The following is an 18,882-nucleotide window of genomic DNA, read 5'->3' as shown; positions in this document are numbered from 1 at the left end:
CCCCTGTAGATCCAGGGTTTGTATCTCGGCTCATTTGGCCCTTTCTGTAGCTGGGCAGCGGCAGCAGCTGGCGGCGCCTCCTTCCAATGCCCTAGTGAGGTTTTGAAATTGAATTGCTTGAGTACATGTGAGCCCGGCCCCTTGAGCACCTCCGGGGAGCTCTGACTTGCTCCATAGGGAGAGGGCACGGTCTGTTCTTGGTCCTGGGACCACATGGCCTGGGTTAGCAAATAGCCCCATGCCTAAGAATTCTTTCAGATATCCCTCCCTTCGCTTCAAGGCAAATGGTCCCTTCCTAAGAACTCTGCGTCAAATCAGATTGCCTGTTCACATACCAGTCCTGATCCCACACCTCACTTCCCTCCTGCCTCAGCTCAGGCATTTTCTAGGCACTGTGGGGAACTCTAGGGAACTAAGCACCTACCATTTCTGGTTGCATATTGGAATCACCTGCAGAGCTTTTACAAACTATGGATGCTGAGCCACTCCTCAGAGGTTCCAATTTAATCGTTCTGGGCACCAGTGTCTTTAAAAACCTCCCATATGATTCTTACCGTGTTTCCCTGAAAATAAGACCTATCTGGACAATCAGCTTTAACGTGTCTTTTGGAGCAAAAATTAATATAAGACCAGGTATTATATTATATTATATTGTACTGTATTATATTATATTATATTGTACTATATTATATTATATTATATTGTACTGTATTATATTACATTACATTACATTACATTATATTATACCCGGTCTGGGTCTTATTTTAATTTTTGCTACAAAAGACGCATTAGAATTGATGGTCCGGTTAGGTCTTATTTTCGGGGAAACACAGTATATGCAGCATTATTGAGAATCTCTGGGCCCAAGGCCTTGCTCTATCAAAGTGTAGATAGAAATGCAGAATCTCAGTACCCTATTCCCAAGGTGCTGAATCAGAATCTGCATTTCAACAAGATCCCGAGATTATTCTGTCGCACCCTGAATTTTGAGAAGCAGAGATCTATTTAGCATATCACTCTGCTTCACTCATGCTCAGTGCCCTGGCCTGACTCACAGCCTCCACAACTTTCTCAACCTGGAGCAGTGGCTTTCAGAAGTTTTGGTCTGTAACCTACAGAAAGAAATAGATTTCCTATCAAGAGGTAGAGCACATATATGTGTATATATAATGAAACAAAAATGTCACCAAACAAGACCTTTACTACCTGTGATGCACTCTCATTCATTCAATAAATACTGTGGGCACCTCCTGCCTGCTAGGCATTGTTCTAGGTACCTGTGCCAGTCTATTCCCAGACAAAAATACTTGTGATTGTGGAGTTTACATTCTGTGTGTGTGGGGACGTGGAGGGGGGGGATTGTCAGAAAGTTAAAAATAAATTTTGAGTATGAAGGGCATGCTAAGAAAATTCAGAGCCCCTCCTTCCAGTAATAGGGTAGCCTGTGGACCCAGATCCTAGCCCAATTGGAGGCAGCCTTGGGCTGTGAAGTTTAGAACCCAAAGACTTAGAGCTTGAGGGCCGGTTGGCCCTGTAACTGACTGCATCTCATTTATAAAATGGGTGTAATAACAAAACAACTCCAGACAGAATTGTCCTAAAATTCAGACATCAGGGAACTATGTAAGAATGGCTCTTTCTGCACCCCCATTGTCTGGTATTGGACCCAAGGGCCCTGGCCAGAGGACAGTAGAGCAATTTTCTTTTGCACCTCTCCGGATGTACTTCAATAAAAAAATTGAAAAAATTACATTCTGATATTTTCTACTCTATTATTGTCCTCTTTTATTAAAAAAAAAAAAAGCCAGTCAAAACCCACTAAATTCAGTTCACCGCCTCTAATAGGCTGTGACAGTAGTTTAATAAACATTATTTTAGAAAACAAAACAGAACAACAACCAAATATCTTCAGCTCAATCACTCGGCAGCATCCGCCACTCTTGGCTGAGCACGTGCTTGCAGGTATAAGCTAGGCTATCTGTCACCACCCCACAGGTGCCTTCCTTGCCCTCCTGCTTCCCCCACAGTGCAATCATCTCACAGTGGAGATTCTTTACGGGCACCACCACAAGCCACGCTCAGGCAGCTTGGTCCACCTCCACTTAGAAATAGACCTGACAAGCCCTTCTCCCTGCAGAGTCATTCTGCTGTGGGCAACTCTCCTCAAGTTCCAGATCTAGGAAGAGATTGGCACAGGCATGTTAAAGGGTTAGGGTTATCCTTGTAGCTACCTCCTGAATCTTCTGAGCCTTATGCTTCAGACTGTATCTCATTTCCTCTGTAATGCTGTCAGCTCTCTGGGGGCAGGGCAGTCTCCCTAGCTACTAGTACTGGAGTCACAAAACAGTGCAGAGAAGAAGAACGCCTCAAAGACATCTCCCAGCACAGTCCGTGCTCAAAGTGGTTTGTGGAGACAGTCCAGGAGCTGGGACTACCGTGTTTCCCTGAAAATAATACCGGGCCTTATATTAACGTTTGCTCCAGAAGACGCATCAGGGCTTATGTTCAGGGGATGTCATCCTGAAAAATCATGCTAGGGCTTATTTTCTGCTTAGGTCTTATTTTCGGGGAAACACGGTAGGTGGATGGGGGAAAGAAGCAGGAGGTCTCTTTTCTGTGAGACTAAAGCTCCAGATAACCCCGCACTATAAGGATGTAAGAGGCATGGATCTGGCTTTTGAGGGCAACTGGAGGAGAAATAGGAAAATGGGGAGCTGGGCTCCCCTAAGAGAATCACCTATCAGTACTATGGATACAGGTACTTTGACTCCTTGCTGTTTTTGATTTGGAGCTTGATTTACCAGCAGAGAAGCTTGCTCCAAATCAGTTGTTTGCATCTATTGATTCCCTCCCACTATTCCCCCCCAAAATCTACTCAGAACTAATGCCCCCCAAAGAAAGGCTCTTGGGTTTGGCGTTGGTTTGTTGTGCCTTAGTGATTCAGAGCAGACTTTGGAGTCAGAAAACTGAATTTGAAGTCCGGCTTCACCACCAGCTGTATGATCCTGAGCAAGGTACTTTAACCATGTACGTAGAGCCTCAGTTCTGCCGTCTGTAAAATGGGGGTGATAATGTGTACTTCATTGGGTTGTGGTGGGGGTTGGATGAGAATAAATGACATGTGCAGGGCCTTACCCATTGGAAGTCTCCAAAAACCTTAGCAATTGTCATTCCTGAGGTTGGGGAGAGGATGCCCCTCAGATTCCTTTCCCCTGACTTTCTCCCCTGAGAAACAAGAGGAAGACCTTAGCCTAGAGTCCTGCCTGCCCTGGATGCTCTCTTGGACCTGGTAGGGTATATTTACCTCCTGCTCAGCAGCCCTGGCTCCATGGGGAAGGGCAGCTGTTACACACACTGTTATCAAATGATTTAGTAGAAAGTTGCCCTGCCCACCTCACAGGGCAAGATGCCATGATCCAAATCCACGCAGTCCAGCCCCCGCATTGGTGTCTGGAAACACCCTCTTCTCATTGCCCTACTCTGGCCAAGGCCCTTGGGCCCAATCCCAGACAATGGGGGTGCAGAGAGAGCCATCCTTAACACAGTTCCCTGATGTCTGATTTTTGGGACAATTCTGCCTGGAGTTGTTTTATTATTACACCCATTTAATAGACTAGATACAGTCAGTAACAGGGCCAACTGGCCCTAAGCCTTTGGGTTCTAAACTTCACAGCCCAAGACTGCCTCCAACTGGGCTAGGAGCTGGGTCTGCAGGCTGCCCTATCTGTAGGAAGAGGGGCTCTGAATTTTCTCCTTCAGGGTTGGGGGAGATGAGGGCCTAAGAGGGAGCAGTGCAGGGCAAAGCAAGGTTCCCCCACCCCCACCCCCTGGCCTGGGATGCTTTCTGCCTGTGCTCCTGGCAGGAAGTACCACAGGCCTCAGACCAGCTCTCTTTCAAGTATCCTTCCAGTACCCTCTGCCTCCAGCTGGCCTCAGGGAAAAGGTGGATGTGGAGCAGGTTCCTATGCCACTGGACTGCGGTTTAGAGATTAAGACTAGAAGCCCTCTCTGCAAACACTCATGGATTGTAACCTTGTAAACTTTCCAATCCAACCTCCTCATTTTAGAAACGAAGCAACTGAGGTCAGATGGAAATGACCTTTCACACTGTCACATGGTAAATCAACAGCAGCTGAAGTGCTCCTTAGAATTCGAGACTCCTATTTCAGTGCTCCTCCATTGAGTGTGGTTGACTGCACCTTCGCCTTGTGAACTCCCTACCTTCTACTTCACCTCTCCTTCCTTTTTTGGCATCACAGGAAGGCGCAAGCTGGGCCTGGGGTGGAGACAAGGATGAAAGGAAGACAGCCAGAGATAGGGGGACTGAAGAGAGGAGGCGGGGGGAGCAGCGAGCGGTACCTGACCCTTTAAGAGGGCGGGCCGGACCCCGCCCCCTCGAGGCAGCGCAGGCGCACGCGGGCTCCAGGAACTCCGGCGGGAGGGCGGGCGCTCCTGGCTCGCGGGCCGGCGCGCGGGGCCGCAGCACCTGCGGGGGCCGGCGCAGGGCGCGGCGCCCGGTGGGCGGACGTGGACGCCCGGAGGCGAGGGCGGGGAGGCGTGACGGGGACGTCGGGCTGACTGCAGAGCGGAGGGGACGCGACCCCGCAGCCCCCTTCCCCGGGGGACGGGGCGGAAGGAGCGGGCGGGGGGCGGTGTGAGCGGGCGCCGAGGGCAGCACCATCTGGAGAGGCGGGACCGCGCGGCCTCTGGGGGGCAAGCGAGTGCGCTGGGCGGTGCGGGCGGGGGACCCCCGGCGGGGCGCGCAGGAGGAGCGCGGTGGGCTCAGCCCAGCGCTGCCGGAGCAGCAGCCGCAGCGGGTCGGGGTTCTCAGCTGGGGCCCGCAGCACCTCCGCGGGCTGAAGCTCGGCGTGGAGGAGCAGGGGGGCGTGGGTCCGGCCGTGCAGGAGGAAGGCGGGGTGGGTCCGGGGGTGCAGGAGCGGGGCGGCCGCGGCCACGAGCCCAGCCTGGGGGTGGTGTGGGGGCCGCCAGACGGCGCGGACTGGAGGCGCCCGCCGCTGTGGACGGGCTCCGCGAGCTGGCCTGTGGTGCAGGAGGAGGGGCTGGGGCCCCACAAGCAGTACCAGGAGAAGGGAGGCGGCATCCCCGCAGTGCAGGAGCGGGGGGAGGCCCGCGCCGGGGTGCAGGAGCGGGGGGAGGGGAGCTCACGCAGGCCACTGCAGCTGTCCGAGTTCGGGGACCGCTCCTGGGAGCGCGGGGAGGGGCTCGAAAGTTCCGGGGAGCAGGGGGAGCAGTATTGGGAGAGCTGCGGGCACCACAGACGGGAGGCGGTGGTTCTAGGAGAGGTCCCTACTCGCCGGGGGAGACTCGAGGTGGTGGGGAGGGCGCGGCCTGTGGGGCCCCAGGGGCCTGAGGGGGAGGGACGCCTGGGGGTGCAGGAAGCAAATTGGCTGCCCGGGGTGCAGGAGGGACAGGTGGTGCTGGCTGTCCAAGAAACATACCTGGACGGGAAGAGGTCCCAGGAGGGAGAGGCGCCCCCTGAGGGGCACAGGATCCGGAGGCGCAGGCGGAGGAGGAGGTGGTAACCTACAGGCTGGCTGTGGAGCCAGGATCGCTCTAGGGCCAAACCGAGGGCAAAATGTAGGAGTTTGGGGAGTGGGGAGCAGAAGAGCGCTGTGAACCTGAGAGCGTCGGGAGCCACTGCCCGAGTGCAGGCAGCGTCCTGCTGATCGTCTTCTGCCACTTCAGCCTGGACATCATCGAAGCTGTGTCTACAGGGAGGCAACAGAAGGCAGCAGGTAAGGAAGCCCCGTTTCTGTTCTCAGCTGGGATTGGTGTGTTTGGAAGCAGGGGGGCTGCAGTTACCTCAGGAGAGAGTGGTCTCTAAACTGCCTTTGCTGGTTCCCCTGTGTTTAAGTCTGGGGAGGGAGGAAGCAGTGCAGTTTTCACAACAGCCAGGCAGGAACCCTCCCTCCAGTGCTGCATATGCCAGCCAGAGTGATGGGGCATTTCCGTAGAGTCTAGACTAGAGGTGAGACTGCCTGGGTGGCTGCCAGGCCTGGGCAGAAGGAAGAGAGGGGTAGCCCCCGGCTGAGGTTGCAGAGGAAGTAGTCACCCCTCCACCTGTTTATCTGTGGAATTAGGGGTGCCTCCTGCCATAGCTGGGATGGTGCGATCAGCATAGGTTGTTGCCTTAAGTCCTCAAAACCACATTCTGAAAAAGGGAAGAGGGCAGCATTGCGCCAACAGGGCCTTATCTTGTAGCCCTGTTGGCCACGTGAGCTGAGGTGTGAGTATGGCAGCCAGTGCCTTGGGCACGAGCCTGACCTGCTCCCGCCACACCTTCTTGTCACAGTTGATGAATACTGAGGGCCCAGAGCCAAGGATGACTAGTGGGTGGGAGGGTGGAGCGCTACTGGGGAGGGAGTCTGTCTCCTTATGGGCTCGCGGGACCCCGGCCTGAAAGGGATGGGAGAGAAGGAGGTATTTGCACCGCTGGACTCTGGGCATCCTCTGTGTTCCAGACCTCAGCCGCACCCACTCGAGGTGGACAGATGGGCAGCTGTGGCATCATGGGTTCTGTACCAGCTGGGGCCAGCTCCTCGCCCAGCCTAGAGGTGGTATTTACGGGGTGCGGGCTAGATTTGGCTTCCTGTTGACTGCCTCATGGCCTGGGTGCCAGGCCTACACATTCCTGGCCTAGAGGGGCTTGGTTGGCCAGCTTCTGGGCCTCCTCCGACTAGGGCTGTTCCCCTCTTATCTGGTACTATCTGGGCTTTTGCTTCGCTCGCCCTTGGGGGCTGGGGGAAGGTGTGCAGAATTGCTGCCTGCCTCAGGGCCTTACATGGGACCCATCTCTGCCCCAGCCCAAAGTGTGGCTCTGAGTCACATGGTCCCCAAACCCCTGTGTGAAGCAGACTGGGTGGAGATAGTCCTCTCCTGTAGAGACAGAGCGAGTGGTGGTGACGTTCTTGGCAGGCAGCCAGGCAGCTGCTGGGACTGTGCTAGAGCAGCCGGTTAGCCTGCTCCTCCCTCACTCAGACTCAAACCCAAACCCGTTTGTCAGCTTCATCCCACGCTTGCCTGTCTCACTGCCACCCCAAACACTCATGCACCAGAAGTTCAGGTGCTGTGTCCACGGCGCCTGGCTCTTCTGGAATGACCAGACCGGGTCTGGCGCTCTGGCTTCAATGCAGAGAGAATTGCCTGTTTAAACACACACGCAGCACACATCATCACCCTATTTCAGGTGGACTTTTCTGAATTTGAGGTGGATGAAGATGAGCAGGACTCTGACAGGTCTGGATTTAGACTGCTTACCTGCTGTGTAATGTCTAGAGGCAAGAGAACATGTCTGGGCTTGTCTGTGCTGTGCCCCGTGCCTTCCCCTGCAGTGTCCCGAGTGCAAAGGGCTCAGACCCTTCTTTGCCAGCATGGTACCCATTTCCCCAGGAGCCCTAGCTGGCAGATGTAGGGGAGGAGGGACCAGTGCTCCCAGATGTTTCGCTCTGGCCCTTACATCCATGATTATCCCCTACCTTGTCCTTTATTCTGGAAGATGAAGTGCTTTTTTTGTTTTGGTTTTTAATAATAGTTTTATTGAGGTATAATGACGTAAGGTAAATGGAACATATTTAAAATATAACTTAATGTTTTAACATATGTATATATCCATGAAACCACCACCACAATCCAGATAATGAACATATTCATTATGTCAAAACCCTCAAAAGTTTTTTGGGCCCCTTTGTAATCCCTCCATCCCACCCCTCCGTTGCCATCCCCGTTCCCCAGATAATAGATTGGTTTGCTTTCTGTCACTATTCATTAGTTCACATAACCTAGAATTTTATGTATATGGAATTATACAGCATGTGCTCTTTTTTTGGTCTGGGTTTTTTCACTCACCATAATTATTTTGAGATTCATCCATGTTGTGAATATCAATAGCTCATTTCTTTGTATTTCTGAGTAGTAGTCCATTATCTGTAGGTAGCATACTCTGTTTATCCATTTACCTGTTGATGGGTTGTTTTCAGTTTTTGGTTATTACAAATGAAACTACTAATATTTGTGTAAGTCTTGGTATGAACAAAGGCTTTTTATTTCTCTTGGGTAAATCCTTAGGACTAGAGTGGATCTATGGTAGGTGTACGTTTAACTTTTAAGAAACTGCCAGGCTGTTTTCCAAAGTAGTTGTTCCATTTTACATACACCAGCTGTGTATGAAAGTTCTAGTTTGTTCACTTCTTTGTCAGCACTTGGTGTGATTGGTCTCTTTAATTTTAGACATTCTAATAGGTACGTAGTGGCATCGCATTGTGCTTTTAATTTGCATTTCCCTGATGACTAATGTTGTTGAGCATCTTTTCATGTCCTTACACCATCTGTATATCTTTAGTCATGTGTGTATTCAAATTGTTTGCCCATTTTTTAATTGCATGGGTTTGTTTTTCTCACAATTTTGAAAGTTCTTTGTATATTCTGGATATAAGCTTTTTATTGGGTATATGATTTGCAAATATTTTCTTCTAGGCTTTGGCTTGCATTTTAATTCTCTGAACAGTGTTTTTTGAAGAGCAGAAGTTTTAAATTTTAATGAAGTCCAATTTACCAACTTATTTTTTTATAGATTGTGTTTTTGGTGTCATGTCTAAGACATCTTTGCCTAACCCAAAGCACAGTGGTTTTCTCCTATGTTTCTTCTAGAAGTTTTACAGTTATGGGTTCTCCATTTTGGGTTAATTCTTGTGTATGGTGTAAGGTATGAATTGAAGTTCAGTATTTTTGCATGTGGAGATCCAGTTGTTCCAGCACCATTTGTTGAAAAGACTGCTCTCTGGAATTGCCTTTGCACCTTTGTCGAAAATCAGTTGTCTGTATATGTGTAGACCTAATTCTGGACTCTGTTTTGTTCCATTGATCTATTTGTCTTTATCTTTACAAGATAGTACTACACTATCTTGATCATTGTAGATTTATAGTTAAGTCTTGAAATCAGAGTCAGATCTGATTTGTTCTTCCCTTTCAAAATTGCTTTAGTTATTTTAGGTTCTTTGCATTTCTATATGCATTTTAGAAGCAATTTGTTAATTTCTACAAAAAACCTGGGATTTTGATTGAGATTGCATTGAATCTATAGATCAATTTGGGGAGGATTGATATCTTCACAGTATTGAACCTTCTGACCTATGAACAAAATAGATCTCTATTATTTATTTAGATTTTTAAGAATTTTACCAATGTTTTGTAGTTTACAGTGTATAGATGTTTCACATCTTTTGTCAGATAGATCCTTAAGTATTGCATATTTTTAGTATTTGTTGTAAATGGTATTTTTATGATATTTCAGTTATTTATTTTTAATTTTTTTCATCTTGTCATAAAATATACATAACATAAAATTTACCATTTTAACCATTTTTAAGTGTACAGTTCAGTAGTGTTAGGTACATTCATATTGTTGTGCAACAATCATCACTATCCATTTTCAGAACTTTTTTTATCTTGCAAAACTGAAACTCTATACTTATGAAATAATAACTCTCCATTCCTCCCTCCACCCCAGCGCCTGGCAACCACACTGTACTCTCTGTCTCTATGAATTTGATTATTCTAAATACCTCATAGGAGTAGAATCATACAGTATTTGTCCTTTTGTAACTGGCTTTTTTCACTTACCATAACGTATTCAGTGTTCACCCATGTTGTGTAAGAATTTCCTTTTTTAAGGTTGAATAATAATCCATTGTATGAATATTTCACATTTTGGTTATTTTTCAGTAGATGGTTGCTCCTGCCTTTTGGTTATTGTCGGTAATGCTGCTATAAGATGGTATTATTTTTTCAAATTTCAATTTCCGATTGTTTGTTTATATATATAAATACAAAGTATGATTTTTACATATTGACCTTGAATCTTGCCACCTTGCTAAACTGACTTATTCTAGTAGCTTTTTTGTAGCTTCCATTGGATTTTATATATAGACTCATGTCATCTGCTAGTAAAGATAGTTTTACTTCTTTTCTGATCTTTATGCCTGTTATTTCTTTTTCATGCCTGATTGCACTGTCTGTATCCTCTAGATGTTGAACAGAACATTAGGTTCCTTGTTCCTCATCTTCAGGAGAAAGCATTTAATCTTTCACCCTTACATGTGATATTACTGGCTGGAGGTTTTTCATATATGATCTTGATCAGGTTGAAGAAGCTCCTTTCTATTCTTACTTCACTGAGATTTTTGATAGGAATGGGTGTTGGATTTTGTCAAATGCTTTTTCTGTATTTATCAAAATGATCGTAGGATTTCCTTTTTTGAAAGGTTTTTAATATGTTGAATTACATTGATTGATTTTCAAATGTTAAAGCTACCTTACATTCCTAAGACAAACAGTACTTGGTCATGATATACTATTCTTTATATATATTGTTGGATTCTGTTTGTTAAAGAATTTGTTAAGAATTTTTGTATCTATGTTTATGAGGATAGTTTTCTTTTTTGTATTGTCTACAGGATTCATAATATACATCTTTAACTTATCATAGTCTATATTCAAGTGATATTAGTATAAGAGCCTTAAAATAGGATATTTTCATTTCTCTCCTCCTTTTATGCTGTTAGTATAAAAAATTACCGTGTTTCCCAGAAAATAAGACTTAGCCAGACAGTCAGCTCTAATGCGTCTTTTGGAGCAAAAATTAATATAAAACCCGGTCTTATTTTACTATAATGTAAGACCGGGTCTTATATTAATTTTTGCTTCAAAAGACGCATTAGAGCTGACTGTCTGGCTAGGTCTTATTTTCTGGGAAACACGGTATACATGTTATAAACCCCACACTACGGTGGTATTATTTTTGTTTAAACAGTCAATTTACCTTTTAAAGTAATTTAAATAAAAAGAAAACTATCTTAACTATTTAGCCATGTAGTTGCCATTTCCAGTGCTGCTCATTTCTTTGCATAGACCAAAATTTCTATATGATCTTGTTTTTCCTTCTGTCTGAAGAACTTCTTTAACATTTATTGTAGTGTAGGTCTACCTGCTGATGGTGAATTATTTCAGCTTTTGTATGTTTAAAAAGTTTATTTAGCCTTTATTTTAAAAAGATGTTTCCACTTTTCCACTGTCTTCAAGTTCACCAAGTTTTTCTTTAGCAGTGTCTAATCTGCCTTTAATTCCATTCAATTTATTTTTTCCATCTCCTACAGTATGTTTTTTATACTAGAAGTTCAATTATAGTCTTTAAAAATATAGTTATAATTGTTTGTTTTTGTCTACTAAGTCTAATGTGTGTTGCTTCTAGGTTGGTTTTGATTGATTGCTTTATCTCCTCACTGTGGAGCTAAAGCTTCATTGCATGCCTAGTAATTTCTCATTGGATACCAGACAGTGTAAATTTTACCTTGTTGGTTGCTGTGCATTTTTCTATTCCTATAAATATTCTTGAGCTTTGTTCTGGGATGTAGTTACTTGGAAACAGTATGAACCTCTTGGGTCTTCATTAGGTGGGACCAGAGCTGTGCTCAGTCTAGGGTTAATGATTCCCCACTGCTGAGGCAAGACCCATTTGTGTGTTCTGCCCATTGCCTAGTTTTTCCAGTCTGGCTGTTAGAAATAGGCACTTTTCCCAGCCTTGTGAGCACCAGGCACTGTTACTTATAATCCTGTTGGGGTTATTTTTTTCCCCCAAACCTTAGGTAGTTTCATTCATGTGATGATCAGTACTCAGCTGAATATTCAAGGGGACCCTTTACAGATCTCTGTGGTGCTCTCTTTTCTCTGATTCTCTGTTCTGTGGATCTGGCCACCTGAGTCTCCCCAGACTCTCAGTTTCTTCTCCTCAGTTCAGGGAGTCTTTTGGGATCTGACTGGTTTCCTTCTCTGTGGTGTAGCTTGGAAACCCAACTGTAGAGCTGAGCTCCTTGGTTCTCTGTCTCACAGGTATCACTGTCCTTTGTTTCATGATATGATGTCTGGTGTCTTGAAAACCATTTTGTATGTTTTGTCCTTTTTGTTGTTATTTCAGTCAGGAGGTTCAATCTGATCTGTTATTCCATCTTGGTCACAGATGAGGATTTGACTTTAATTCCCTCATTCCCACCCTTCCACCCTTTAACCCTTCCCATCTTTCAGTCCATCCACTCTAGATTTATCTCATTTTTTTCCGTCAATCTACTGTCCATGTTTATGTTGTTATGGTCTAGTAAACTGTGATGACTTTTCCTTTCCTACACAACTTTTTGTTCTCTCTGGAGTTGCTTTTTTTTGTTTGCCAAACTCTCCAGTAGCTGTTGAAATTTCTCAAGATGTCATTTCAATCAGGTATTCTATCAAATTCACCTTTCAGAAAAAGTCTCAGAGCCATGTGTCCTGCAGCAGCGTGCGTGGACTGATTGCTTTCTTTCCCTGATGCTGAGCTGTTCTCCTGGGATCTCCCGTCAGCAGCCTGGGCATTTCCTTCACAGCCCTTCTGGGTTGTAGTTCCTGCTTTCCTGTATCCTGTGTCTTCTCCTTTGTTGGTTTACGCTCTAGTTTTCAGAGACCACATCCTCTCGGTTGTCACTGGCCCATCTGCTTTCCAGCTTCCAAAGTTTTGCAGGGATGGTCTCTACTGTTCTTTCCATCCTTAGGGACTTCTGCCATTCAAAACATTTTTCTTTTTAAGTTATAGTATTGGTGGGGTTTTGGGAAGGAGTAAAATTATGTGCATGTTTGCACGTTACTGTCTTTCCATGGAACCTCTGCCCCGTCTTTTAAACTTCCTCACCAAATCCACGAATTCATTCAGTATCGGTATATTTAACAAATAAGACTCCAGCTTTGCCCTCCATCGTCCTGCTTCCTTGAGCCAAGCAATGCCGTGCACAGTTGTATATGGACTGAATCCTGGCTTCATATCTTCCTTTCTGGGTGCCCCTGCTCACTTCTCCAGAGCCACAATTTCCTTATCTGTAAAATGGGGCTAGTGTAGGGTAGTAAGGGGTGGGGGTTAATTGGTCAATGAAGACAAAACTTTTAGTAAAGAACTTGCACCTAGCGTCTTTTTGAGGACCCGGACCATGACTTCTCCTGCTTTATATGGCCCCCAAAGCCTAGCACATCATAGGAGCATGGTGAGCGACTAAGGAGGGGTATGGGTGAAATGTTTGGTCTGGTCTCTCCCTGCAGCAGCTGTACATCCTGGGAGCACTGGAGCCAAGGGCCAGCCGGGTGTGGAGAACACTGGCTTCTTGTCTCTGCCTGTCCTCTGTCTGCTGGGTCTCCTGCTGGGGCAGCTGACCTTTACTAGGCGCTGACTTTGGCAGGGCTCCCCTCCGTGGCCAGAAGAGAATTGCCACCACTCTGGACTGTTGACAGCCCCTAGCTCCTGGAGATCCATTCCTCATGACAGGTTCTTAATGCTGTGGACCAGGCAAGTCTCTTCCTCTTTTAGGGTCTCAGTTTCTCTGTCGCTAAAATGGGTGGGCAGGATATTGTAGAATGTAAGGTGTCTGAAATACAGTAAAGTGCCTGCCATTTCTCTTACTCCCAGGTTTAGACTCCTCTCTGGGCCCTGCAACCTGCCCTACCCTGGACATTCCTAGGTCCTGGGGTGGTTGTGGTCCCCAAGGGATGAGCAGTCCTTCTTGCAGAGTAAATGCTGTACAATTCTCAGCTCTGGCTTCTTTCCCCCACCCCACCTTCAGGGCCCAACAATAGGCCCCTTCAGCTCTAGGCTGTGGATGTGGGGGTGGGGGTGGGGTGAGGCCCGAGCCAGCAGGCTGGGTAACCAGCTGGGCAGCTCTGGGAGTGGCTGGCTGCGGGGACTACATCCTTTTCCCTTCCTGAGCTTTGGTGCGTGATGCTGCCTGGGCCAGAGGAGTGGCGAGTGGAAGTGTCCTGCAGCAGCCTGCATCCCAGCCCTGGCACCGCAGCATGCGTGGTGCGCCTGTGCAAAGGCCCAGCCAGCTGTAGGAATTTATTCTCTGTCACACTCGCGTGGGGTGTGTGTGCGGGGGAGAGGGGTGCTCCAGGAATGTGTGAGGGCGTCCGTGTCCTGTCTCTGGGTGTCAGCGTGGGCGTGCCAGTCGCTAGCTGGTAGAGCATGAGATAGCTACAGAATCCTCTCACCACCAAGCTGGTACAGTGGGATTCAGTGTGGGACTCTGTGTCATGGTGTTTAATCAGATCCTTTCCTCTCAGGTCTGAAAGTTACACCTGTTTCCTTTGGAATCAAAGGAGATGAGGCATAGGAGGGTCCCGATATCTGTGTGTCTTTCCTGCTTCCGTGTCCCGCCTTCCCACTCTGTCACTCCCTTGTGCCCCCCTCTTTCTCTCCTTAGGGCTGGTATGCCTGACGAACCAGACTTCCTTCAGACTTCCTTCCCGTCAATCATGTGGTATCCTGTACCTCAGCCCTCCCTCCAGAGCTGGAGAGGGCAGCCTTCGTGGAGACGGCTGGTTCATGGCTCCTGCTGCCTGAGTGACCGGGCGTGCTGTCCTAGGGCTGAAATGGCTTTGTGGGAGCAAGGTAGCTTAGTGGGTCTGGGACAGGAGTGGCTATGATGAGATTGGCAGCCTCTCCTCTCATGAAGGTGTTTGCTTTACTGGCTTTGAAGTAATGGTGGAGGGCGGGGGAAGTGCAGGGAGTAAAGCCAGGGCCGGGCAAGGCAACAGGCCAATTCCTGGTGTCCACTGGAGGTGAGCTGGTACCAGCTCACTGGAGAAGTCAGTGTCCTTTCCTCAATGTCCATCACGAAGGCTGGAAATCCTTTTCAGCAAACTCTTGATCAGATGCCACGACAGATTCTGCCTTCAAGGTGACAGATCTAAACAGATGGTTATTTTACAATGTCCAGACCACAATAGAGTTGTGTGCGGAGGGCTCCCTCAGTAGAATTGTGTATTAACACAGTGTTACAGGAACAGTGAGCCTCCAAGGATCAGAGCATGACGAATAATTTACAATTTTTAATTATTTTGGCTGTTTTCCACATGTACTATTATGTGTTTATACCACTATTGTTTTCAGACATTATATTAACAAAGTAACCTGAGAAGCATGGCAGAAATAACCATTTGGGGGTAGGATAGGGGAATTTACAGAGGAAATGACATTTGATTTGGGTCTTGGGTGTGTAGGAGTTCATGTAGACAAAGAGAAGAAGTATTACAAAGAGAATAGCACAGAGATGTTAAAATGAAAGAAGAGAGGGTCAAGGGAAGGGCAAGTATTGGACGATTTGAACACGGAGGCATTTGAAGGGAATGGTGAGAGACGGAATTGGACAAATAGGCGAGGAGTGGATCCTGAATGGCCTTGGGTTTGGCTCAGTGAGCAGTCACAGAAGGCTGGACGCAGGGGAGGGACTCCAGATCTGTATTCAGATGACAGTAATAGCAATAGGCAACTGTGTGCGAGGTGCTGTGCTGAGTGTGCTATTATCTTATTCAGTCTGCACTCTCTAAAGGAGGTAAGATCCCCTTTTACAGATGAGGAAATTGAGGCTTAGAGATTAAGTCATTTGCCCCAAAATTGCCCAACTAGAAAGTGACAGAGCCAGGATTTCAGCTCAGGCCTGTCTTGAGTCTTTGATCCCAGTGGTATTGATGGGAGGAATAATGAGGCAGAAACAAGATTTTGTGGCCTGCCCAGTGGGGAAGGTAGGATGATGGACGCAGGAGGGGGCAGAGGTGAGGTTTTTAGCCGGGGTGGCTGGTATTTCTTTGGGATGTTTTCAATCGGGGTCCAGGAGCACCCACTGGCTAGCTTTAAGTGCGTGATGATGAGCTCAGTTTGGATATGCAGAATTTGTGGTCCTATGCAGCCTCCTGGTGAGGCTGTCCTGTAAATGTCTGCAAAAGTGGGTCTAGAGCTTCAGGGGCTCAGAAATGGAGACAGCGAATGGAGGTAATGGGAGTCGGGGCCTGAGAGGAGATGACCTCCAGGAGCACCCACTGAGAAAGGAAGGGCAAGTTCAGAAGTCTCAAGAAGTACTGTTACAGTAGTTAAGGAGATGGCTGAAGAGGCTTTAGGGCTGGACTCGTGGCCAGTAGGCCCAGCACTGCTGGCAAATATGCCTCAGCCTTGCCTGGCCTCAGGACCTCAGCTGCCGAGCTCCCCTGGGAGGGAGTGGGGCCCCCGTGTCCTGGTGATGGAGAGGGTGTGGACAGTTATGGTATGTGTCTGAATCATCTCCTTCTCTCCCTGGGCCCCTGGCCAGCCTGCTCCCGAGACCAGTGCGCTGTCAGACCTGGATGACCCCAAGGTGTGGGGTTGCCTGGTGCAGCTCCCTCTGGGATGAGGTACTGAGGGGAGCCAGTCTGGACCTGGTCCACAAGCTTTGGCCTTGCTCACAGAGGTGAGTTGAGGCTGAGTGGGCTCGGTGGGGCTGACATGTAGAGGCAAGATAATCTTCTGGCCAGGAGAGGAGCTGTAGCACCCTCCCTTTCCCCAATTGTTGTGTTCCTTCTAGGGCTGCGAGAAAAGGGAGGGCAGAGGTGGGAGAGGGCTGGCTTGGAAGGGGGATTGGCATGTATTCCCGAGAATACGGTAGATTGTTTTGGAAAAATCCTCTTGGCCGGAAATTACATGTCACGTCTGCTCCTCAGGGTGGATTTGTCACTTCACTAGTGCTGTTTGAGAGGCTGTGGGAGGGGAGCGGACAGCAGAGGCAGGCTGGTACCTGGCTGCTCCCGGCTTCCTTTAGAGATGAGGGGCCACATTACAGAGCAGGGAGGTGTGCGTGCGTGCTGGATTCCCCAAATCCTAGCGGCAGTTTGGATCGTGTGGCTCTTACACTAGGGTGGCATTAGGAGGCAGGGGACTCACGAGGGAGGCGGAAGGGAGAACTCAGGAAGGAGGAACTGTTTGGATCAGACCCTTCACGTGACGAGGGGAAGGAGTGGACCTGGCGTTTCCAGTCTTTCTCCACAGCCTCCTGACTTTGGGTTCTTACAGCTGCTTCCAAAACTAGTTCTGCCGTAGCTGCAGTAAGATGCAGGGGAGCTTCTGCCTAGAATAGACCTGCTGCCTGGCAGGGTCACCCCCATCCCAGCATGCTTCAGGGTGGAAAAAAAGCTTGTGAGGCGAGTGAGCCTATGGGAACTCACGTAATACCCTCCTGGGGTCTCTTTCTTCGGTCTAGAGGTAGAGCGAGAGAGACAGACAGACACACAGCATTTCCCTCCTCCTTGCCCCAACTCCGGAAGGGGTAAAGGTGCACGGAGCTCAGCGCTGAATACCTGGTACTGTGGAGTCAGTGGGTGCTTCAGACGCCAGTGCGCAGGGGGCCTCTAGGCCTCCCGAGCTGGGGAGAGAGGAGGGACCCTGCAGCCGGACTTCCTCCGCCAGCAGTGGTCTCACCTGAGTGGTGGTGACAGTTCTGCATGGGCTGGTGTTGGAGCAGCTCCTTCAGCAGGGAGTGTGGGCACCCTTCTGAGGCCAGAAATGTCAGCCCCAGTCCTCGGCCCTGCCCGAGCTCCCAGTGCTGTGTTGGGGTGGGGGGAGGCAGATAGCAAGGCCTGGCTGAGTAGAGGCCTGGGGCTGGGGTGGGTGCCGGAGGCGTGGCTCGCTGGGCGGGGCAGGTTCGCGGTGCGGGGAGTGCGGAGCGGAGCAGCAGGGAGCCTGGCGGGGCTCATTCTTGGAACCCAGTGGGAGCTGGGCAGGAGCTGGGATAGGCTTCCGCCCCGATGTCTAGAGGGAGGGGTCTCAGGTCTAATTAAGACGGGGAGGGCTTCTCTTCTGTGACCTTTTTGGATGGACCCCCTCCCCCCTTATCATGGGATATGGGGACCCTTGAATCCCCAGGACCAAACTGGTGGCTGTGGAGCTCTGGGGTCCTGGAGGCGGCCAAGGGGCTGAGGGGAGCTCTGGTCTGTGATCAGTGAAGGCGGGGCTCAGCACTTGGCTTTCTGGGGTCTGCCTGTGGCTCAGTGGAGAGGTGACGCCTCGTTAATGGAGACGGGGGGCAGGGTTGGGGGAGGGGCCAGCCACCGCTGGGGCTCTGGGCAGCCGGTGGTGGTAGGGAGGCTGTGGGGTATGGCGAGGACGGGCGGGGGGAGGGGGCAAGGAGTGGAGCCTCCCCTGGCTGAGACGTTTACAGCCCTGCCCTCCTCTAGAGGATGCCCGAGGCCCAGCCTCCCTGGACGCAGGGCAGTGACGCTGCTGGTGCCGCTGCGGGGGCGGGGGCTGCGGGAGGGCTCTGCCCCCCTCCCGGGCCCTAAGGCGCGGAGTTTGGGTTCCATGGGGGAGAGAGCTGCATATCAGCGCCTGACTGGGGGCGAGGAGGGACAGAAGGTAATGGGAGGCGCCAGGGGAGCAGTGAGGTACCTGAGCCGTAGCCCCCATCATCTGCTGGTGAGCTAAGTGCCCAGCCCTGCTTTCTGCAGCCTCCTCTCGAGAGTGAGGGGTGTCTACGCTCCTGGGCCCCAGGACGGATCCTGGGGGCTGCTGGGTAAAGAAGAATGGGTGTGGTGGGGGGGTTGAGAGGGTGGGGGAGTCAGTGGTGGTGAATTACTGATGCTGACATTTGCCTTGGTGTTTCTGGGTCCCAACTAAACTGCCCTTTGGGCTTTCTTTAGTGCCCCATGAGAGCCCCGGAAGCACTGCTAGGATTTGGGTTTAGTCTTTTATGGGCACTGAGTCCCTGTGCCTTGGACATTCCCACTTTACTGGCTTTTCAAATATGCATATCAAGCCAAATGTTTGCTTTAGAAAATATGATCACCGGATTTATGACGGGGCCGTTTCCCTTCCCCTTGGAGATCAAGCACTTTCTCTCTTGGCCGGCAGAGGGCAGTACCTGACAGGACATAGCCGGGCAGAACCGTGGCGGCTGTTTTCCAGGGCCGGGAGAAGGGGTCCAAGAGCTGGCCGGAGCGCCCACCCCTGACCGTGCTTTCCTTTTCTCACCGCCTCCCACAGCTGGATTCCTGAGC

General features: G+C 49.3%; 1 protein-coding gene across 6 annotated transcripts in view; it reads left to right on the top strand.

The window, feature by feature from the left end:
- The first annotated feature begins 5,371 nt into the window (after positions 1-5,371).
- The window catches only part of TNK2 (tyrosine kinase non receptor 2), a 37,719-nt gene continuing 24,208 nt past the window's right edge, over positions 5,372-18,882 (top strand). For 2 of the 6 annotated variants that reach the window (XM_081076701.1, XM_081076709.1), the window contains exon 1: positions 18,150-18,241. In XM_081076701.1, coding sequence (XP_080932827.1) covers positions 18,188-18,241 — 54 coding nt within the window. In that variant the 5' untranslated portion in view covers positions 18,150-18,187. Of the gene's footprint in view, positions 5,757-16,104; positions 16,305-18,149; positions 18,242-18,882 lie in introns of those variants that run through there. The other 4 variants (XM_081076705.1, XM_081076702.1, XM_081076707.1 and 1 more) reach the window with 3 other exon arrangements.

The sequence above is a fragment of the Rhinolophus hipposideros genome (assembly GCF_964194185.1).
Source record: "Rhinolophus hipposideros genome assembly, chromosome: 2".
In the NCBI taxonomy this organism is placed as follows: domain Eukaryota; kingdom Metazoa; phylum Chordata; class Mammalia; order Chiroptera; family Rhinolophidae; genus Rhinolophus; species Rhinolophus hipposideros.
This window is presented reverse-complemented; position numbering and strand designations above follow the sequence as displayed.